The sequence below is a fragment of the Dama dama genome, chromosome 13 (assembly GCF_033118175.1).
Source record: "Dama dama isolate Ldn47 chromosome 13, ASM3311817v1, whole genome shotgun sequence".
Taxonomy (NCBI): Eukaryota; Metazoa; Chordata; class Mammalia; order Artiodactyla; family Cervidae; genus Dama; species Dama dama.
The window spans coordinates 13,517,662-13,536,387 of record NC_083693.1 but is presented as its reverse complement, the minus strand read 5'-3'; the positions used below and the strand labels follow the sequence as shown (position 1 = coordinate 13,536,387).

Sequence of the window (18,726 nt, the reverse complement as noted above, 5' to 3'; positions counted from 1 at the left end):
ATTATTTTAGTAACTTTGAAATCCAGTCATCCCTTCTGCTCTGCTGGTTGTTGCTGTATTTTTTATTATTGAAAATTAGATCTTTTTTTTTTTATCTTTTTTTTTTTTTTCTTCTGTTGTTTAGTAATTTTCCTTGACCGGTGTTGATATTTCCTGTAGTATGAACTTTAATTTTGTTTAATTTTTAGTTTTGGCTTTGTAGGTGTCATTCCTGGATCAGCATAGCTCTGTGCTCTTTCTTTACTGTTCACACAGCCCTGAGCATGCACACGAGTTTCCAGATCTAGCAACATGTCAGAGGTTTTCATAGTCCACTACGGACATGTGAGTCCCTACATTATCTTTTTACATTTAGCCCCAGCTCACATCACAGCCTGAGGAGCCTGTACAGTTTACCTTCCCTAACTGCTACTGATTTTTATTGTTATCAACAGCACCCTGGGAATGAGGCTTTGCTGTGGGGCTGCAGGTCGGGACAAAAGGTGCCGCTGGTCTCCACGGGGGCACGCAGGGAACTGGCAGGGAGGGGGAGTACCCCCGAGGCAAAGTGTTGCAGACTCCACTGCTCTCACTGAGGTCCGCAGTTTTCTTCAATAAACACTTTAATTTGTTGTGTGCCTTTAGCTAAATATCCAGAGTTCTGAGATGGTTGCTTTAACAACCTTGCCAGACTTGTCATTGCGTTTTGAGGAGAGAAGATGTACTGAGGTGCTTGCTTCACCATCTGGAAGTCTCACCTCTGCATAGTAAATTATATGGTCATTTACCTAAAGGGTCTGCCTGCTACTCAGGCCAAGCCAATTGTTGCTGTTTAGGAGGTTGTATTCCCAGTGTTGTTATGTGGACTAGGAATAGGTTTGCAAAAATTTCAAAAGTCTTATTTTATAAACTCTAACCCAAAGAGGTTGCATCACATCCAGTCCACCCACTTTCCAATATTCTCTCCCTTCATCAATTTACTGTCACTGAGCACCTGTCACTGGCCTGGAAGCTCACTGCTAGGGAGACCACACATAGAATATACAATAAATTGGGCTTAAATTACTATATTGAGTCAATTAAACCTAATTTCAAATTTTCCTTTTTTAAAAATTTTATTTTCAATTGGAGGATAACTGCTTTACAATATTGTGATGGTTTCTGTCAAACCTCAACATGAATCAGCCATAGGTATACATATGTCCCCTCCCTCTTGAACCTCCTTCCCACCTTCCTTCTCATCCCATCCCCTCTAGGTTGTCACAGAGCACAGATTTTCCTTTTAAGGATGTACACTGTAAAATGTAGTATCTGATATTTGGCTTTTTGTTGTTGTGCAGAAGCTCAGTTGTGTCCAACTCTGTGACCCCATGGCCTGCAGCACGAAAGCCTTCGCTGTCCTTCACCATCTCCCGGAGCTTGCTCAGACTCATGTCCATTGAGTCAGTGATGCCATCCAACCATCTCTTCCTCCTTCACTTGTCTTTCAATTTGAATTCAGAAAAACTAAAGAAAACCCTTTCTTCAGACTTTTATATTAGGGAAATTCTAAGCAGTAAATATTTTTCAATCACAAGTTTCCGTAAAGAACCCATGCTCATGTTGTAAAGTAATTAGCCTCCAACTAATAAAAAATAAATGAAAAAAAAAAAATAAAATAAGCTACAGAGCCACTGAGATTGGAGTTGAGATATCTATTGAAAATGGCATCAACAAACACATAATCATGTAAATCTTTGATGAAATGAACCTTTTTGTACACTTCAAAAGGATTACATCACTGCAAACCTGGCAAGTAATTGCAATGATCAGAGTAATTCATATTCAAATATTCACCATGTTTGTTTATGGTGTTGATAGTCCCAGATGTGCTAGTATTGTAGAAGAGACATTAAGAATAATTTTTAAATATTTAAAATACTGTTTTCACTGAGAGAACTATAGCACTTCCAATTAAAAAAAAATAAAGTTCTTTGTGATTTCAAGCTAGTTTTTACAGTGGAGCTGTATTGCGTGAAGACTCTGTGTCATCATAGTTCTGCTTTCTCCTTGAGTAGACCCCCCACCCCCACCCCCAGTCACCTTAATCATTTGCACAGGTGCTCAGCGAGGAGCAATCACATCCAGACACTGGGTTCTAGCCAGTCAGTGCTCCTCATTCTTCGCCCCCTGCAGCCTTGCTCCTTCCTTCCTCTCTCTCTCTGTCAGATGAGGAGAGTGCTACCATGACAGGTCTATTCTATCAAGAGGAGTTTCTAAGATCACAGAAGCACAGAAATCTTATATAAGAAGGAACAGACTTAAAGGTCACATTTTCAGTATAAAAAAATATTCTCCAGAGCATTCTTAATAGATAATTGGATAATCATTCAACCAGTGCTTAAAGCAAGATTTTCCAATTTAGTTTACATTTTTGTTCTAAATCAACTTCCATCTGGAGGCAATTGCATGGTATTGTGAAGCCAAATTTAGAAACTATGAGAATTGAGATCTATTTTTTCCTAATATGTGATAAGATTTGAGCCAATCGATTAGCCTCTTTGGGTCTCAATATCCTTACTGGCTCAATGGACATGAGTTTGAGCAAGCTTCAGGAGTTGGTGATGGACAGGGAAGCCTGGAGTGCTGCAGTCCATAGGGTCACAAAGAGTCAGACACGACTGAGTGACTGAACTGAACTGATCCTTATTTGTAAAACAGACATTTCGCATTTACCTTACTTATTTCCCCTAACTCATCCCAAAGGAGACACAGAGCCTTATTCCTTAAGCATCAACATAACAAACATATTAGGAGATTTACATAATCCTTGTCAACATTAAATGCAAGGTGTTGCTGTACCATTTTAACTGAGATAGTTACTCTAGAAATATCTGAACCAAATTGTTGTATATAAGCATTTAGGTCAACTTTCACCACAGCCTGCCCTAAATAGACCCATCTCTTTCTGAGAAACAGAGAAGTAATACTGATTGCTGACTTATTAGAATATTCTTTCTATTTAGGGTGATGTCAAAAGAGATATGTTAACTACTCTGGTTCTAAAAGTAGGGCAGTGTAATTTATAATTATTTTCAAAAATTTTATTTCCTACCTGGTTATCATTTTCCCCAAGGTGATTCTTCATTATATCCTCATTAAAAATAACAAACACTGAAATATCTATAATAAAAAATCAACAGAAAACTAATGTGATCCTTTTCACTAAATTTTGCTCAGATTTAAGGCTGAGCAGCATATAAATGCAGCAGTAACCTCAAACTGGAATTCCCCTAGCAGGGCTCTGAGGGTTTCCTGTAACAAAGGCTAGAATTTGTCAAGAAAATTATTGCAACCTAATATGGAAGATAACATTTCCCATTAGGACTGAGATGTTTAGAGTGTTTGTGTGTAGCCTTTTAGATCCAACCTATACTATATTTTTCTCCAAACTACAATGCAAAGCTAAAATGTGAAGACTATATAAACAAATATAAATAAACAGTAAATAAAAACAGAAGTTGCACAGTCAGCATCAGATTTGCCTTTGGTTTTGGCTGATTTTATGCTGTGGTATAGTGGAAAGTGAAAATGAAAGTGAAAGTCACTGAGTCGTGTCTGATTCTTTGTGACCCCATGGACTATACAGTCATGGAATTCTCTAGGCCAGAATAATGGAGTGGGTAGCCTTTCCCTTCTCCAGGAGATCTTCCCAACCCAGAGATCAAATGCAGGTCTCCTGCATTGCACCCAGATTCTTTATTAGCTGAGCCACAAGGAAAGCCCAAGGATACTGGAGTGGGTAGCCTATCCCTTCTCCAGTGGATCTTCCTGACCCAGGAATCGAACCGGGGTCTCCTGCATTGCAGGTGGATTCTTTAGCAACTGAGCTATCAGGGTATAATGGAAAGCACACATAATTCTATAAATATACCACCATTTGCAAAAGAGAAACGCTTCTTGTGTGAAGTTTTAAGAGCATCCTTTTTGTTGACCTTTACTATTCTGATAGCCTGAAACAAGGCAGAGAAGGGGCAATGGAACCTGTATATATTTAATGAACCAGGGATGCCATAAATGGGCACCAGTCTTTTTGAAGAATGTAGTAGTTCTGTGCATCTCTCACACTACTGTGATAAAATATAATCAGTTCAGTTCAGTCTCTCAGTCATGTCTGACTCTTTGCGACCCCATGGACTGCAGCACACCAGGCCTCCCTGTCCATCACCAACTCCCGGAGTTTATTCAAACTCATGTCCATCGAGTCAGTGATGCGATCCAACCATCTCATCCTCTGTCATCCCTGTCTCTTCCTGCCTTGAATCTTTCCCAGCATCAGGGTCTTTTCCAATGAGTCAGTTATTCAAATCAGGTGGCCAAAGCTGGAGTTTCAGCTTTAGCATCAGTCCTTTCAATGAATACCCAGGACTGATCTCCTTTAGGATGGACTGGTTGGATCTCCTTGCAGTCCAAGGGACTCTCAAGAGTCTTCTCCAATGCCATGGTTCAAAAGCATCAATTCTTCAGTCCTCAGCTTTCTTTATCATCTAACTCTCACATCCATACATCTATAAAGGAAAATATAATACTTGATCTTGAATCCTGTGGAAATATTTCTCAGAATAAGTACTTGGGAGTTTTCAGTGAGTGGATGCTATAGGCATTTATATAGTTATTCAAGATAAAAGACTTCTGAATATATGCCTTTACATATGTCCATGGCCATGACCATATCTGTGTCCATCAAACATGCCGAGGTGTATGAGTTTTTAAGAATTAAGTTCCATGAAATAGTCAGTTTAGGTGGGTTTAACTTTGATACGTGAACCATGAACTTCCAGATGTTCAAGCTGGTTTTAGAAAAGGCAGAGGAACCAGAGATCAAAGTGCCAACATCTGCTGGATCATCAAAAAAGCAAGAGAGTTCCAGAAAAATCATCTATTTCTGCTTTACTGACTATGCCAAAGCCTTTGACTGTGTGGATCAGAATAAACTATGGAAAATTCTGGAAGAGATGGGAATACTAGACCACCTTACCTGCCTCGTGAGAAACCTGTATGTAGGTCAGGAAGCAACAGTTAGAACTGGACATGGAACTACAGACTGGTTCCAAATTGGAAAAGGAGTACATCAAGGCTGTATATTGTCACCCTGCTTATTTAACTTCTATGCAGAGTACATCATGAGAAATGCTGGGCTGGAGAGAGCACAAGCTGGCATCAAGATTGATGGGAGAAATATCAATAACCTCAGATATGCAGATGACATCACCCTTATGGCAAAAAGTGAAGAAGAACTGAAGAGCCTCTTGATGAAAGTGAAAGAGGAGAGTCAAAAAGTTGGCTTAAAGCTCAACCTTCAGAGAACTAAGATCATCACATCCGGTCCCATCAATGGAAACAGTGGCTGACTTTATTTTTTTAGGCTTCCAAAATCACTGCAGATGGTGATTGGAGCCATGACATTAAAAGACGCTTACTCCTTGGAAGGAAAGTTATGACCAACCTAGACAGCATATTAAAAAGCAGAGGCATTACTTTGTCAACAAAGGTCCATCTAGTCAAGGCTATGGTTTTTCCAGTATTCATGTATGGATGTGAGTGTTGGACTAGAAAGAAAGCTGAGTGCAGAAGAATTGATGCTTTTGAACTGTGGTGTTGGAGAAGGCTCTTGAGAGTCCCTTGGACTGCAAGGAGATCCAGCCAGTCCATCCTAAAGGAGAACAGTCCTGGGTGTTCATTGGAAGGACTGATGTTGAAGCTGAAACTCCAATACTTTGGCCACCTGATTCGAAGAGCTGACTCACTGGAAAAGACTGTGATGCTGGGAAAGATTGAGGGCAGGAAGAGAAGGGGACGACAGAGGATGAGATGGTTGGATGGCATCACTGACTCAATGAACATGAGTTTGGGTAGGCTCCTGGAGTTGGTGATGGACAGGGATGCCTGGCATGCTGCGGTTCATGGGATCGCAGAGTCAGACATGACTGAGTGACTGAACTGAACTGAACTTTGATACCATTTGCTAATAGTCATAAAATCCCTTTTATGAGAGGAAAAAGAAACTGTTCCTTTCATACATGTTATCCTCTAACGGTAAGCAGATGGTCTACATGCATTTCTTTGTATCACTCTTCACAAACAGCAGAAGGAAAGGCATGGAGGACTGAGCAGTAACCTTACCTTCAGGGAGCACTCTATCGAGCAGAGACCGGCGGAGCACTGTATCATGGAGATGCATGTGATGGAAAGAACTTCTGGTTCTACCTGTTCACCTCATCGTGGTTGAAGTCAGCTTTCTCTTTACATGCCACCCAGAAGAATCAGACTGGAACAGAGATGAACAGCTAAGTAAGAGGCTTTTTCCCCAAGCACTTTCATCATGGTGATGGGTTTCCTTTACATCATCTTTAGAAAATGAGTCAGTACACCCACCAAAATCTGAAATATTTTCAGAAAATGACATTTTTCCACAAGATCAGTTTCATTTTTATTTTTTAATGAACATTTAAGGTTCATATACAAAAGCTTACAGAGCAATAAGTCAATCATGAAATAACATACAGGGAAATAAAATGGAAAATAAGTCATTTACAGTTTCTCACCACTGAAGCACTATACTCTGGCTGCAGTGAATTGTGGTCAGTGTTTCAGACAGTGGATGCTCAGGTCAGATGCCAAGACTGTCATCACACTACTTTTTGTTTTAAGATCTTTTCTTTCTTGGTCATTGTTCAGTTAGTCAGTCAGGGGTGGGTGGTCAGAGGGAGAGAAGTTTCCTTCCCACTCCACCAAAAAATATTTTTTTAACAGTTAAATTTTAACTTGGGGAAATATTTTATCTGTTAATCTAACATACTATATACGTCTATTATTAAATGTCTGCATAAATATTTATTTCTTAACATAAGATCATGCAGTAGTTTTAATTTCAGAGCAATTAAATTCTTTAATTTCAAAGAATTATCAAAGGCAATTAGTTTTGTACATAAATGCCCACAGTTTCATTTTCAATGCAAAATGTGCTTTGTGATATCCATTTCTTGTGAGAGTTGGTCAAGTAATAATCATGGAGCATTACCTAAAATATTTATTTGCTGGGAAAATTTGTATGAAATGACATCTGAAGTATAAAAAACATTGTTAGGTAACACTTGGAACAGTTAAAAATAGACCTGTTTGTAAACTATCAGTGTAAGGTGCTGAGCATCTGAGTGTCAGTGCCATGACTCCTGTTTTTCTAGAAAGTGGCTTGATTTATCAATGTGTCATCTCTGAAACATCTGACATTATATATAGAAACATCAAGGCAATATTATTGGTACCTATAATTAAACATGCAAAAATTTCCTGAAAGATAGTGACCAAATAAGGGAGGCCCCCCAAGTTCAACCTCTCCTTGGTGCCGTCACTGACGGATGGCTCTCTTGGAGTCTGGGAGCACGAAAGCTCACTTTGGAGAGGTAGCCCCTTTAATCACCGGCTCCCTATTCAAATATGTTGCCCAGTAGACGAGGTTGAAAGTGCCAAACAGAACTGGGAATATAATTCGGGACATTTTGTCAATCTTGCTGATGCTGTTGTAAGTCTTTTTGTTTTCAGAAGTCTTGTCTTCAGGTTTAACTGAGGCTGAAGAGGCATTTGTGGTCCCTGCAGGGGTCTGCTCCTTCGGGATGTTTGGGGGGTGGGTCATCTTCCCAGTAGTGTAAGCATTTGTTGACTTATTTATTGTAAGTTCACGCTCCTTTTTCTGCAAAATACAAGAAGAATGTAAGAGCATGATGTTTGCAAGCAACTATCAGTTCTCTTCTAAGGGTTTCTCTCTCAAAAGAGACAAAGACAGACAGGGGGATCAGCTGATCTCTGGTAGAGGACAGCCTTCCACAGACTTCTAAGCTCAGAACCCCCCATAGCCAGTCTTGGATGTGAAATTCTAGAACAGGCAAAATAGTTTATGGTAGAAAGGTTAGGAAATGGCTCCCTTTGGTGTGGCGAGGACAGGAATGGACTGGGAAGGGGCCCATGGCCTGGAGTGTGACGACGTGCTCTGTGTTCACAGGGTTTGGGTTATGCAGGTGAGCATGTTCTCCTGGAGTGTGACGACGTGCTCTGTGTTCACAGGGTTTGGGTTATACAGGTGAGCATGTTCTCCTGGAGTGTGACCACGTGCTCTGTGTTCATGGGGCTTGGGTTATACAGGTGAGCATGTTCTTCTGGAGTGTGATGACGTGCTCTGTGTTCACGGGGTTTGGGTTATACAGGTGAAGGGTTTGGGTTATACAGGTGAGCATGATCGTCAAGCCTTCTCAGGAGTACCCTTAGTGTTTGTGCACTTCACACTCTGTCAATTTTGCTTCAAAAGAATCAAACAGTAAACGAATATTGAACTCTAATTAGTGATATGCTTGCTGAAGTATATAGTGGGAAATGCACCATTCACTTTGAATCCATCAAGAATTAAGATGCATTGATGGACTGAGGAGGGGTAGATGGATGAAGGATAGACAGATGTTAGGTGACATAAATGACAGATAGGTGGTGAAGACACAAGCATAGTAAAAAGTTAATAGTAGAGGTTTTCATTCCGTAATTCTTCAACATTTCCACATGTTTGAAAATTCTCATGACAGAATGTTGAGAAAAATTCTGTTCTTTTATCAAGTTAACACAGTCTCATTGAATTAAATTTAATGAGGTTTAAATGTTTAAATTAAATTTCTTTGTCTTGGTGATCAAGACAGAACACCATCAGCACTCCAGAAGGTCACCATGCCCCTTCCCAGTCCATTTCCATCCTCACCACAGCAAAAGGAACCACTATTCTGGGTTTTAATACCATAAACTATTTTGCCTGTTCTAGAATTTCACATACAAGACAATAGCAAAGATTGGTAACAACAAGTATCCATCAATAGACGAACAGTTAAACAAAATGCACACACATACACACATATATATGCGTATACACATAGCTGAAGTGACTGACCATGAATATACATATATATGAATGCAGTTTGGTTGCTAAATCGTGTCTGACTGTTTTGCAGCCCCATGGACTGTAGCCCGCCAGGCTCCTCTGTCCATGGGATTCTCCAGGCAAGATTACTGGAGTGGGTTGCCATTTCCTCCTCCAGGGGATCTTCCTGACCCAGGGATCAATCCTGTGTCTCCTGCATTGCAGGTGGATCCTTTACTGCTAAGCCACCAGGGAATCCTTATACTATATACTAATACACACACATACACGCGCGCGCACGCGCGCACACACACACACACACACACACACACACAGAGTGGAATACTATTCAGCCATAAAAATGAAGAAAATCCTGCCATTTACAACAGGGATGGACCTTGAAAGCACTGTTCTAAGTGAAATAAATCAGACAAGACAAATACCATATGACTTCACTTATACGTAGGATCCAAATAGGTCAGGGTAGGGTGGGGAGCAAAGTTGATGAAGGTGGTCAAAAGGTACAAACTTCCAGTTATAAAATAAATAAGATCAGGAAATGTAGTGCACAGCCTGGTGACTCTAGTTTTAAAACAGAATAGAAAATATATTAACTGTTAAAAATATGTGAAAGGTAAAAAGCAGAGAGGAAGGACATGGAGAGGGGGCATGAAGCCGCGGTGGAAAGTGAGGTTGAGTAAGTGCGCGTACAGACCCAGCCCCAGGGAGCATGAGAACCCGGGCCCACGGCGAGGACAACCATGAGCCTCAGAGCAGAGCAGGGCCTGTGAGCAGCTTTCCAGGAGCGCCCTTTGCAGACCCTGTGGCTCTTTGCGCACCCGTGCGGGGCTGCCGCCAGCCTGACAGACTAGCTCCGTCAGTGTCTTGTGCAGCCCTCATGTCCTGGGGTAACCAGGACAGAGCAGACACTGGAGGACAGAAGGGTGGTCTCGGGAGCGGGAGTCCTGCTTGGGGGAGGCAGTGCATGAGCCTTAGGACCACCACAGTGGTCAGAGACGGGCCCCTGGTGCTCTTTCGGGGAAGATTTGCTGCCCAGCTGAGGGCACAGTGGCCAGCAGACCACTCCCTTCACAGTCAACTTGAACTTTTTCCTCTATCCTTTCACAGGTGTTCACCCCTAAAAACTGCCTGGCACCCCCAACTCTGAAGACCCCAACAGGTAATGGTGGCAAACAGACTGGTGTTCAAGTTTTCTCCGCTTATAAGTAAAAGCCAGTTCACGCAAAAAGAGTAACGATACACTTCCTTATTCGTGCTCACCACCACGTCTAAAGTATGGCTTGCTGGCCGGGATGCCTGCAGATACCCTGATGTCTCCACTGGCCTGGGGCATGGGACTCCCTGCTCCACACCTCTGGGGGCAACACGCAGTCTTCTGGGAGATCAGTGCTAGTCTGGAGTGAGACAAGCTACTTTACCTCCAAGCCCTCCTCTCCCTTCTGGGCTGTGTCCAGACCTGTGATAAGTGGGAAGGACAGGGAGGCCGCGTGCAGGAGAATGAGGTGGCTGACGATGATGACAGCCCACCTGACAACATTCAGGGCCTCTCGGCTACTCCGCCTTCCTCCCAGGCTCACAGACATAAGCCTGGCGGCCTCAGCTCCTGCCGCACCTCCCAGCTGGCTGCCCCACTCAAGGAGGCCACCTCCAGTTGACCCTCACCAGGCCCATAGCAAACGTTTACTTCCCGGCAACACAGGGCCGGGAAGCCCCTCCCCCCAGACTTCATGCTTGTCGGGGTGCGAACATCCCCGTGGCTCTGCCTACTGGGGCCCTTCAGTCAGGAGCCCCCACAGTCCGACAGCCCCGGCTCTGCGGTGTTCTCCCGGCTCCCCACCAACCGCCCGCTCCGCTCGGCTGGCCCCTGCCCGGTCACCTCCCCCAGACACACCCATCTGGGAGCTTCATGCCTGTCAAGGCCTGCCCGGGCACCTCTCCCCTCCCCTCCCGCCCTCAGGGGCCTGATACGGGCCCACTAGGCCTTCCTCCATCTCCACACAGGTGAGCTGGGCCTGGAAGCAGATCTTTCTTTCATGACTGAAACCTCGGCGTGGGAGTGGACTCATGGTGCTTGGAAGTAGGAAGAATCTGATGGGCCAGGTCAAGTCAGAACTTTGGACTTTTCGTAAGAAAAGAACAGCTGTGTTGAATGCAAAAAAAAAAAACAGTTGCACAGCTGTGGGTGTGCACCCCTGAGTGCCCTCAGCAGCAGCAAAGTATCTAGGCACCATCATGGGTCTGGGGTCCAGTCTCCAGGAGGGCCTTCCAGGACTGCCTTCGTGATGATTTCCAAAGGACAGAGGGAGTTTCACGTTGAAGTCTGCTCTGGCAACTCTGGCCTGCTCATCTCTCATATCTCACTTGCTCATTTGTTTTATGTATGGTATAATTAGCTCTCTACCATGTGCTATTTCTTTTCTCTTCCATGTATGTTATTTTCTTTTCCCCAAGGACCTGGTTCAAGTTGGAATGTTGCACAACCTTTTTCTTCAAATATTTTTTAGATTCAGGCACCAATCTCTTTCTATATACTCAGCACTTAATTGCTCTGCACAGAAAAATGCTTCCCACAATAACTCATGCCTCGTTTAAGCAAGCCAGATCATCTCATGAATAGAATCAGGTGTGTTTGCAGTTGTGTTGCTTTCAATAATTCAAATGCTCCCTTCATGACCTTCAGCCACCTTGCAGAAGACACACTGCATGGTGAAGTGGCAAAAGAAAGCAGAACAACTGTGCAATTCAAAACTGGCTAAGTAGTCCCTGAACAGACAGAAGGTACTTCATCAAAAGTAATAGGCCTGAGTATAAACAAGCCCAAACCATCCACATGAAGTCAGATCTTTCCCTTGAATGAAGCTGGTGACTGAAAATAAAGTTAAAACAGGACCTGTCATAAGACTTTGTAAGGTTCGTGAATATAAGGGAAGGAATCATTTTTCAGGGGGAGGGATGTAGGGAAGAAAAACATTTGGTCTTATGGTTGGACATGAAATCTGGCCCGTTTTCTCTGGAGTAAGGAGGAAAATGAAGTTAGTACCTTAATCTTGGCTGCTTCCAAGGCTTTTTTTCCATCCCAGGCCCAGCCTCTCTTTGTGAAATAGTTGACAGTGGCAAACTCGATCAGCGCAGAGAACACAAAGGCGTAACACACGGCTATGAACCAGTCCATGGCTGTTGCGTAAGCCACTTTGGGCAGAGAGTTCCGGGCACTGATGCTGAGGGTCGTCATGGTCAGCACCGTGGTCACCCCTGGTCAATGATAAGGGGGGACAATTGGAACAAGGGTCAGCTCTAGCACCAGACCCCAGCATAGCAGCCCAGCATGAGACAGAGACAGAAAAAAACTGTCTCTCAGCCCAGGTCTCTCCTCTTTATACAATTCTCACAGCAGAACACGTTCATTTAAAACACTGCTTAGTCTGCTTATCTTGTCAGTTGTCTGCTTCGCTAGAATATAGATCGAGGCGGGCAGGGATCGGGTCTGATTTGTACACATACCCTAACTGCGTCCCTGTTGTCCTGACCCGACCCTGCAGAGACCGGATGCCCAACACGGATAAGTTAGGAGACGGAGGCATCTTTGTGTTCCTCAGAGAAGTCCAGCTGAGATGGGCAGGGATGTCCCCCCAGCTCTGGGGAAGCACTTCACAAAGACTCACTGCACCTGACAAACTGTGGGCTCCAGAAAACTCATGCAGCAGACTTGCTTTCACATGGACTAACGGAGCCTGCAGACTCTGAGGACCCGAGTGCAACAGAAGTGCCACATCTGAATCTAGGTCTTGGCACTCCCTCTAAGAAAGATCTGGGTCACCTTGAGGCTGCTGTGTAAGATGCCTGCAGCCATCTGCCTTGTCTTCTAGGGAAATCTGCAGTGAGCATACAGCAAGTCTAGGTCCTCAGAGGGAGCTATTGAGCCTTTATTGGGCATCTGCTCGGGGCCAGCCCCTGACCTAAGCTACATTCTGGATGGGTGTCAATATTCACATTTGGCAGGTGAGGAGCTTAAAGATTTAAAAATAGTAATGCGCTCAAATTCACCAGCTGGCAAATGAGAGCCAATACTAGGACCCAGGTCTGCGGAACACTTACAGCCCATGTAGCTTCCACAAGCTCACAGTTTCGCTTGTGTAAGGGTGCATGTCTGTGCATGGGGTGTGAGTGCAATGCAGCTGTTCCAGGAGAACTGTGTGCCGCTCTCCCCAAATTCATAGGCTGAAGTCCTAATCTCTAGAACTCAGAATTACTTTCCAGATCTTACTTAGAAATATGGTGATTACAGAAGTAATCAAGTTACAATGAGGTTACAAGGGTAGGCCTTAATCCAATATGACTGGTATCTCTCTCTCTCACACACACACACAGGGAAAACCCCATGTGAAGACCAGAATTATGCTGCCACATGCCAAGAAAAAACCAGAAACTAGGAGAGAGGCCAGACACAGAGCCTTCCTTCAGAGAAAACCAACGCTGCTGATTTGGGACTTGTAGCTTCCAGAACAATTAACTCCAGGCAGTTAACTTCTATTGCTTAAGCCCTCAGTGTGAGGAACTGTATTAGGACAGCCCCAGAAAACAGCATCAAAAGAGTGTATTGCTGCTGGTGGTCATAGCAGCTTAGTGTCCATTCAGTGTCATCCTTCAGAGATATTTACATACCCTCACTGAACATGGTACTGTGCATGGAATTGATGCTTAATGAGAAATCAGTGGTCATCTTTGATTTTTCTTAGAGATCCATTTCATCATTGTGATAGAGAGCAGTGCTCTGTGTGTGACCTTAAACAGGCTTCTTGTGTCTCCTTGAGTCTTTTAACATCCTAACACTAGTTGAAAATCTCTACGAGGAAGCAGACTGGAATACAAGGCACTCTCCAAACTAAAATTTTTTCCTTGCCCACCTACTAATGTTCTCCTAAAGAGCAGGGGGAACACTGTCTAGCCACAAGCCAACCCCCACACCTTCCTGACGCTAAGCCAGATGAGGCAGATGAAGCACGTGGTTGGAGGCAGACAGCTGGTGGCACAGGAGCAGTCCTGGGCCCTTCCTGGGAATCTCCAGGATCCCCGGCTTCTTCCACCTACAGGAGTTTTGGCAGGAAATGCAGAGCACCTTTCCTTCTTTGGAAGAAAAAGTACAATAGGAAGAGCTGAGGTGGGAACAGTACTTTACAGTTTAGAATGATGTGAATATCCATTACAACTCACCCATAAAATTACTTTTAATGTTGAATTTGATGAAATGAGCTTCCAAGTAAGAGTTAAACATTGGATCACACCTGCTGTGTCAAGGTACAAGCTAGCTGGATCTGGCTAAACTTGATTTATGTCTCAGGGATGTCAGATAATATTCTAGATTCTTATCATACATATGTATACATATACACACATATCATACATGCATATATCTCATATATGTGTTTATTTACAAATTTGTTGTTCTTGTTCAGTTGCCCAGTCATTTCTGAATTTCTGTGGTCCCGTGGACTTTAGCCTGCCAGGCTCTTTTGTCCATTGAATTTTCCAGGCAAGAATACTGGAATGGGCTGTCATTTCATTCTCCAGGGGATCTTCCGGACCCAGGGATCAAACCCACATTTCTTGCATTTCCTGCATTGGTAGGTGGATTCTTTATGACTAGCACCACCCGGGAAGCCCATATTTATACATACATATGGTAATATGTAGAGTTTCCCTAGTGGTTCAGTGGTAAAGAATCTGCCTGCAATGGAGACCTACGTTCGATCCCTGGGTCGGGAAGGTCCCCTGGAAAAAGGAACGGCAACCCACCCCAAGTATTCTTGCCCAGAAAATTCCATGGGCAGAGGAGGCTGGCAGGCTATAGTCCATGAGGTCGCAAAGAATTGGACACGGCTGAGCAACTAACACACACACACACACACACACACACACACACACGGTAATATGTATTATATTTTATATATATAATCTATTACTATCATATTGTATTTTATATATATAACCTATTACTATCATATCACATGCAACATATTGACTGCAACTTGGGAGTTAATTTTGAAGCGGCATGCATATTTCAAAGAAAATTGCCTGATAACATAGAAAATAGTACGTTATGAGACTTGTGAAAATATTGTAGCAAAATCTCATGTAAGACAGATTCTTGGAGATTTCAAAAACATTGTCCTGCCCTGCCCCATCCCACCCCCCCCCCAAAAAAAACAGGCTACTGGTGAAAGGCTTTTCAGGAGGGAAACGATGATCAAATTGCTCTGAACCCTCCTTCAGAAAGCAGCCCTAAATCTAGTCTTTAAGACTGAATTTGTTTTCAAGGCCACAGAATAGACAGGCAGCTCTAGGCTGTAGTTTTGGGATGTTAGACTAGGCAGAACACAGTCTGCAGGCCTGGGTTAAGTACACTCACCAAACACTGTCCTGGCGGGAACTGATTCTCGGTTCAGCCAAAAGGACACTTGTGACAAGATCACGGTCATTATGCAGGGGAGGTAGGTCTGGATGACAAAGTACCCAATCTTCCTCTTCAGATGGAAATGAGCTGTCATGATTGTGTATTCACCTGCAAATAAGTAAGTCAGTGCAGTCAGCCACCTAAAGGAAGCCCTACAGTCCCGCCCTGTGGTTCCTGCCCCGGGTCACAGTCTGTTCCGGAGTCTCCCTTCTCTCCACCTTCTCTTTGGACAAGCATTTAATCGTGTTGTTCGCGTGAAGGAGAGGCTGGTTGTTTTATGAGTCTCTTGACCCCCAGCCTCTGAAGAGCCTCTGCTGGCGGATGCTTTTCTGGGGAAAATCAGATTTGTGTGTTTTCCTAATCCCTGGTTACAATCTGTGCCGCTCTCCACCTGCCCCCCTCACTGCTACTGCCCTTGGGATTTCAGGATTTAGCCTCTCTACATACAACTCAGGACATCACAGAGCCCTGTCGCGGGTGGAGGGTTTTTCCTCATTTCCCAGCCAAAGAGGGCTGGCAGGGGTGGTGGGCTTCCAGGCCCCCACAGGTTCAGCGCCCCGCCCCTGGCTGGGGGTGAGAGGCAGCAGACCCAGGAGGCGTCGGGTCCTGACCGCGCCGAGCTCCCGCGCCTCCCAGGGAGAGCGAGGGTGTCTGCTCGGCGATGCCCCAGTGCCTTCTCTGGATCTGCCTGGTGGTGTGGGAGGCGAGTGCCGACCTCCCCTTCATCGCGGAGAACGACGCTGCACTGACGGTGAACTGGTAAGGAGCCAAGGTGGCTAGACGGGGAGCGGGTGAGACGGGCTCCTTTGCTGCGTGAGTCTGCATCTCCCTGGGGAGACCGGAAGGATGCTTCCAGACGTGAAGGCAGAGCTGAGTTGATCTGAGGACAAGAGTCCTTTGACTGATTGGAAAAATCAGATGGTGTGGCCAGCGAGCCTGGCAGAACTGTGGACGCGGGTGGAGGGTCGGTGGCCTCTGCTGATATGGACCCCAGATGGGGCCGTCTGTTTGAGGGTGGTCAGACTGCAGCATGGGCACTGTGTTGAGACGTTTGAAACTGGCTGAAGCGTGGACGCTCGCTGCTGGAATCAAAATCCAGCGCTCAGTAAGGTCAGCTGCGCACGTGTCCCTATGTGCCTTGCCTCACAGCACGAATTAATATCACGTGTGGCAAAACTTGCTCCCTACAGAAGAGGAGACCAAAATCCCCGCAGGGCCGAGACACACCACGCCCAGCCCACAGCCCCAGGAAGGGGAGAGGAGGGGAATGGGCTCCGTCCCGCGGAAGGAGACAGGGATAGAGAGAAGGAGGGCGGGAGGGTGGGGGGGGGGGGGGGGGGGGAGGTATGTTAGTAGCAAAGACATCTTTACCATGATCTGATTTTGCCTCTCAGTGCTTGAGAAGAGGGAAAACGCCATTCTGTTTCTTTGCATTCGGATTTGAAGTGACTCTCCTACTTATAAATTCTTTTGCTGTTATGGTTCTTTTCATTCTGTTTTATTTTTGTGTCGAGGCTAGCAATATAACATTCAAAAAAGGTCATTTGTTTGAATGCAAATAGGGGCGGAATCCCACTGAAAGATGTTCACAGAATGACATGAAACAGTAGCACTCTTTACTAGCATTGCAGCCATGCCACCTTCCCACTTGTTCCCGTAAAACCGGGCCTGCTGACTCTCGCTTTCCCTTGAATGCAGCGACAGTATGTTGCAGCAGCCTCTTCCCAGGCCTGCCAGGCCCTTTCCGAGGAACCAGCCCTCTCCAGTGGACAGGCACGGAGTGGAAGGCTGCAATGTGCGTCCCTTGCTTCCGGCCAGCTCCCAGGGGTGGTGATGCTGACAGAACGATGCTGGATGCTGACTGGGGGACCATCTGGGGCTTAGAACTCATGCTGCAAGCAGGACTCACTCCATCCTTGTCCCACATTTCTCCTGCCATTTGGCACCCTGGAGGGCCCTCCCCTGCTCACAGCCAAGCTGGTGATTGTGACCACTGGGGCTGGGGTCTGAGGACACCCCGTGTCGCTGTAGGCCAGGAATGCACTGTGCTCCTCCGGAGACCCTGCCCACTTGGCATCGGGTGAAGCCAGGATTGTGCTGCCCTGAGGGTTCAAGCCCGCCTGGTGCCTGCGGGAGTTAACTGCACCCACGAAGGCCTTGGCTATTTCTACGCGGCTCGCTGTGATTTCCAAAATTCAACCCCTGGGGAAATCCCTGAAATGGTCAAACAGGGAAACAGCAGAGCAGGTAAACGGGAGGATGTGCAGGCAGCTCTCTGACTTTGCTGCAGAGGCTGCTGCTGGTGTTTCGGTGCTCGGCAGGACTGTTACATAAGCAGGGCCCCGGGTCACTGATGCTCACATGGGGGCAAATGCACTTCGGATTAACGGCCCTCGTGACCCTCAATGCCGGGACGTCACAGCTGCGCCTCCGTGCGCGCCGGAGGAGGGGCTGGACGTGGCGGCTCCCTGTGGCTCAAGAGAGCCGGCGTTTTCCCCCGAGCTTGTGCCCACGCGGGGTGCGCGAGAGGAGGGCTACTACCTGTGCTGGTGCTGATGTTCTCCGTGCCCACGGTCTGCCCCATGAGGTGGTACTGGTTCAGCCTGGAGCCGTCTTCTGCCACCACCACTGACTTGGCGGTGCCGTTGGTCCAGACATAGACGACTTCGGAATTAGGATATGCGTCTGCATGGCAGGGGACAGAAAGTGGTGCAAGCCTGGAACCGTTTGCAGCCTGGCACAACCACACATGTTTATAAAAGTAGTGAGAGGGATGACTGAAGAGTGGGATGCCCTACAGAAAGCACAGGCAGGCAGACCAAGGCAGGCAGCTCCGCGGTCGCAGCCCTTCTGGTTTCTACAGGACGGAGCGCTCAGAAGTCAGGCCCGGTGCTTCCCACGGACTGTGCAGGGGCCGGCCACAGGGCCTGGGGCTCTCCCAGCTCCGTGGTGGTCTGGGGCAAGTCTCCTGTTCTGCGCTCAGTGCTTCTACCCGAGAACGGGATTGTGACAATGCCCGCTTCTTAGGCCAGTAGTAACAAGGCCTGCTGTCCACTGTTATAATGGAGCTGGCGAGAGCTCCATCAGGGTGTAACTAACTCGTAGAGCACCTTGTCCACGGTTCATTAAGAGTCAAAGTAAACACGATGAATCACCCAAGAAGCAATGAATCAGTTCACTGTGCACACACCAAAAAGACAGTCTGCAAACCGGGAGCACTCAAACCAAAGCATGGATTGAGGCTCAGGGGTACACTGTCATAAAGCAGCTTGTGTAGCAGGAAAGAGTTGACGGTTTATCATTCAAAGTGGTTGCTTACAATATTAGAATTTTCTTAAGT

At 45.7% G+C, this 18,726-nt stretch overlaps 1 protein-coding gene across 1 annotated transcript in view; it reads right to left on the bottom strand.

Moving 5' to 3' along the window:
• Window positions 1-7,408: 7,408 nt before the first annotated feature.
• Window positions 7,409-18,726, bottom strand: part of GABRA5 (gamma-aminobutyric acid type A receptor subunit alpha5) — an 84,493-nt gene continuing 73,175 nt past the window's right edge. The window contains exons 6-9 of the mRNA XM_061159586.1: window positions 17,928-18,071; window positions 15,342-15,494; window positions 11,976-12,187; window positions 7,409-7,708 (exon numbers count right to left, since the gene is read on the bottom strand). Coding sequence (XP_061015569.1) covers window positions 7,409-7,708; window positions 11,976-12,187; window positions 15,342-15,494; window positions 17,928-18,071 — 809 coding nt within the window. The remainder of the gene's footprint in view (window positions 7,709-11,975; window positions 12,188-15,341; window positions 15,495-17,927; window positions 18,072-18,726) is intronic.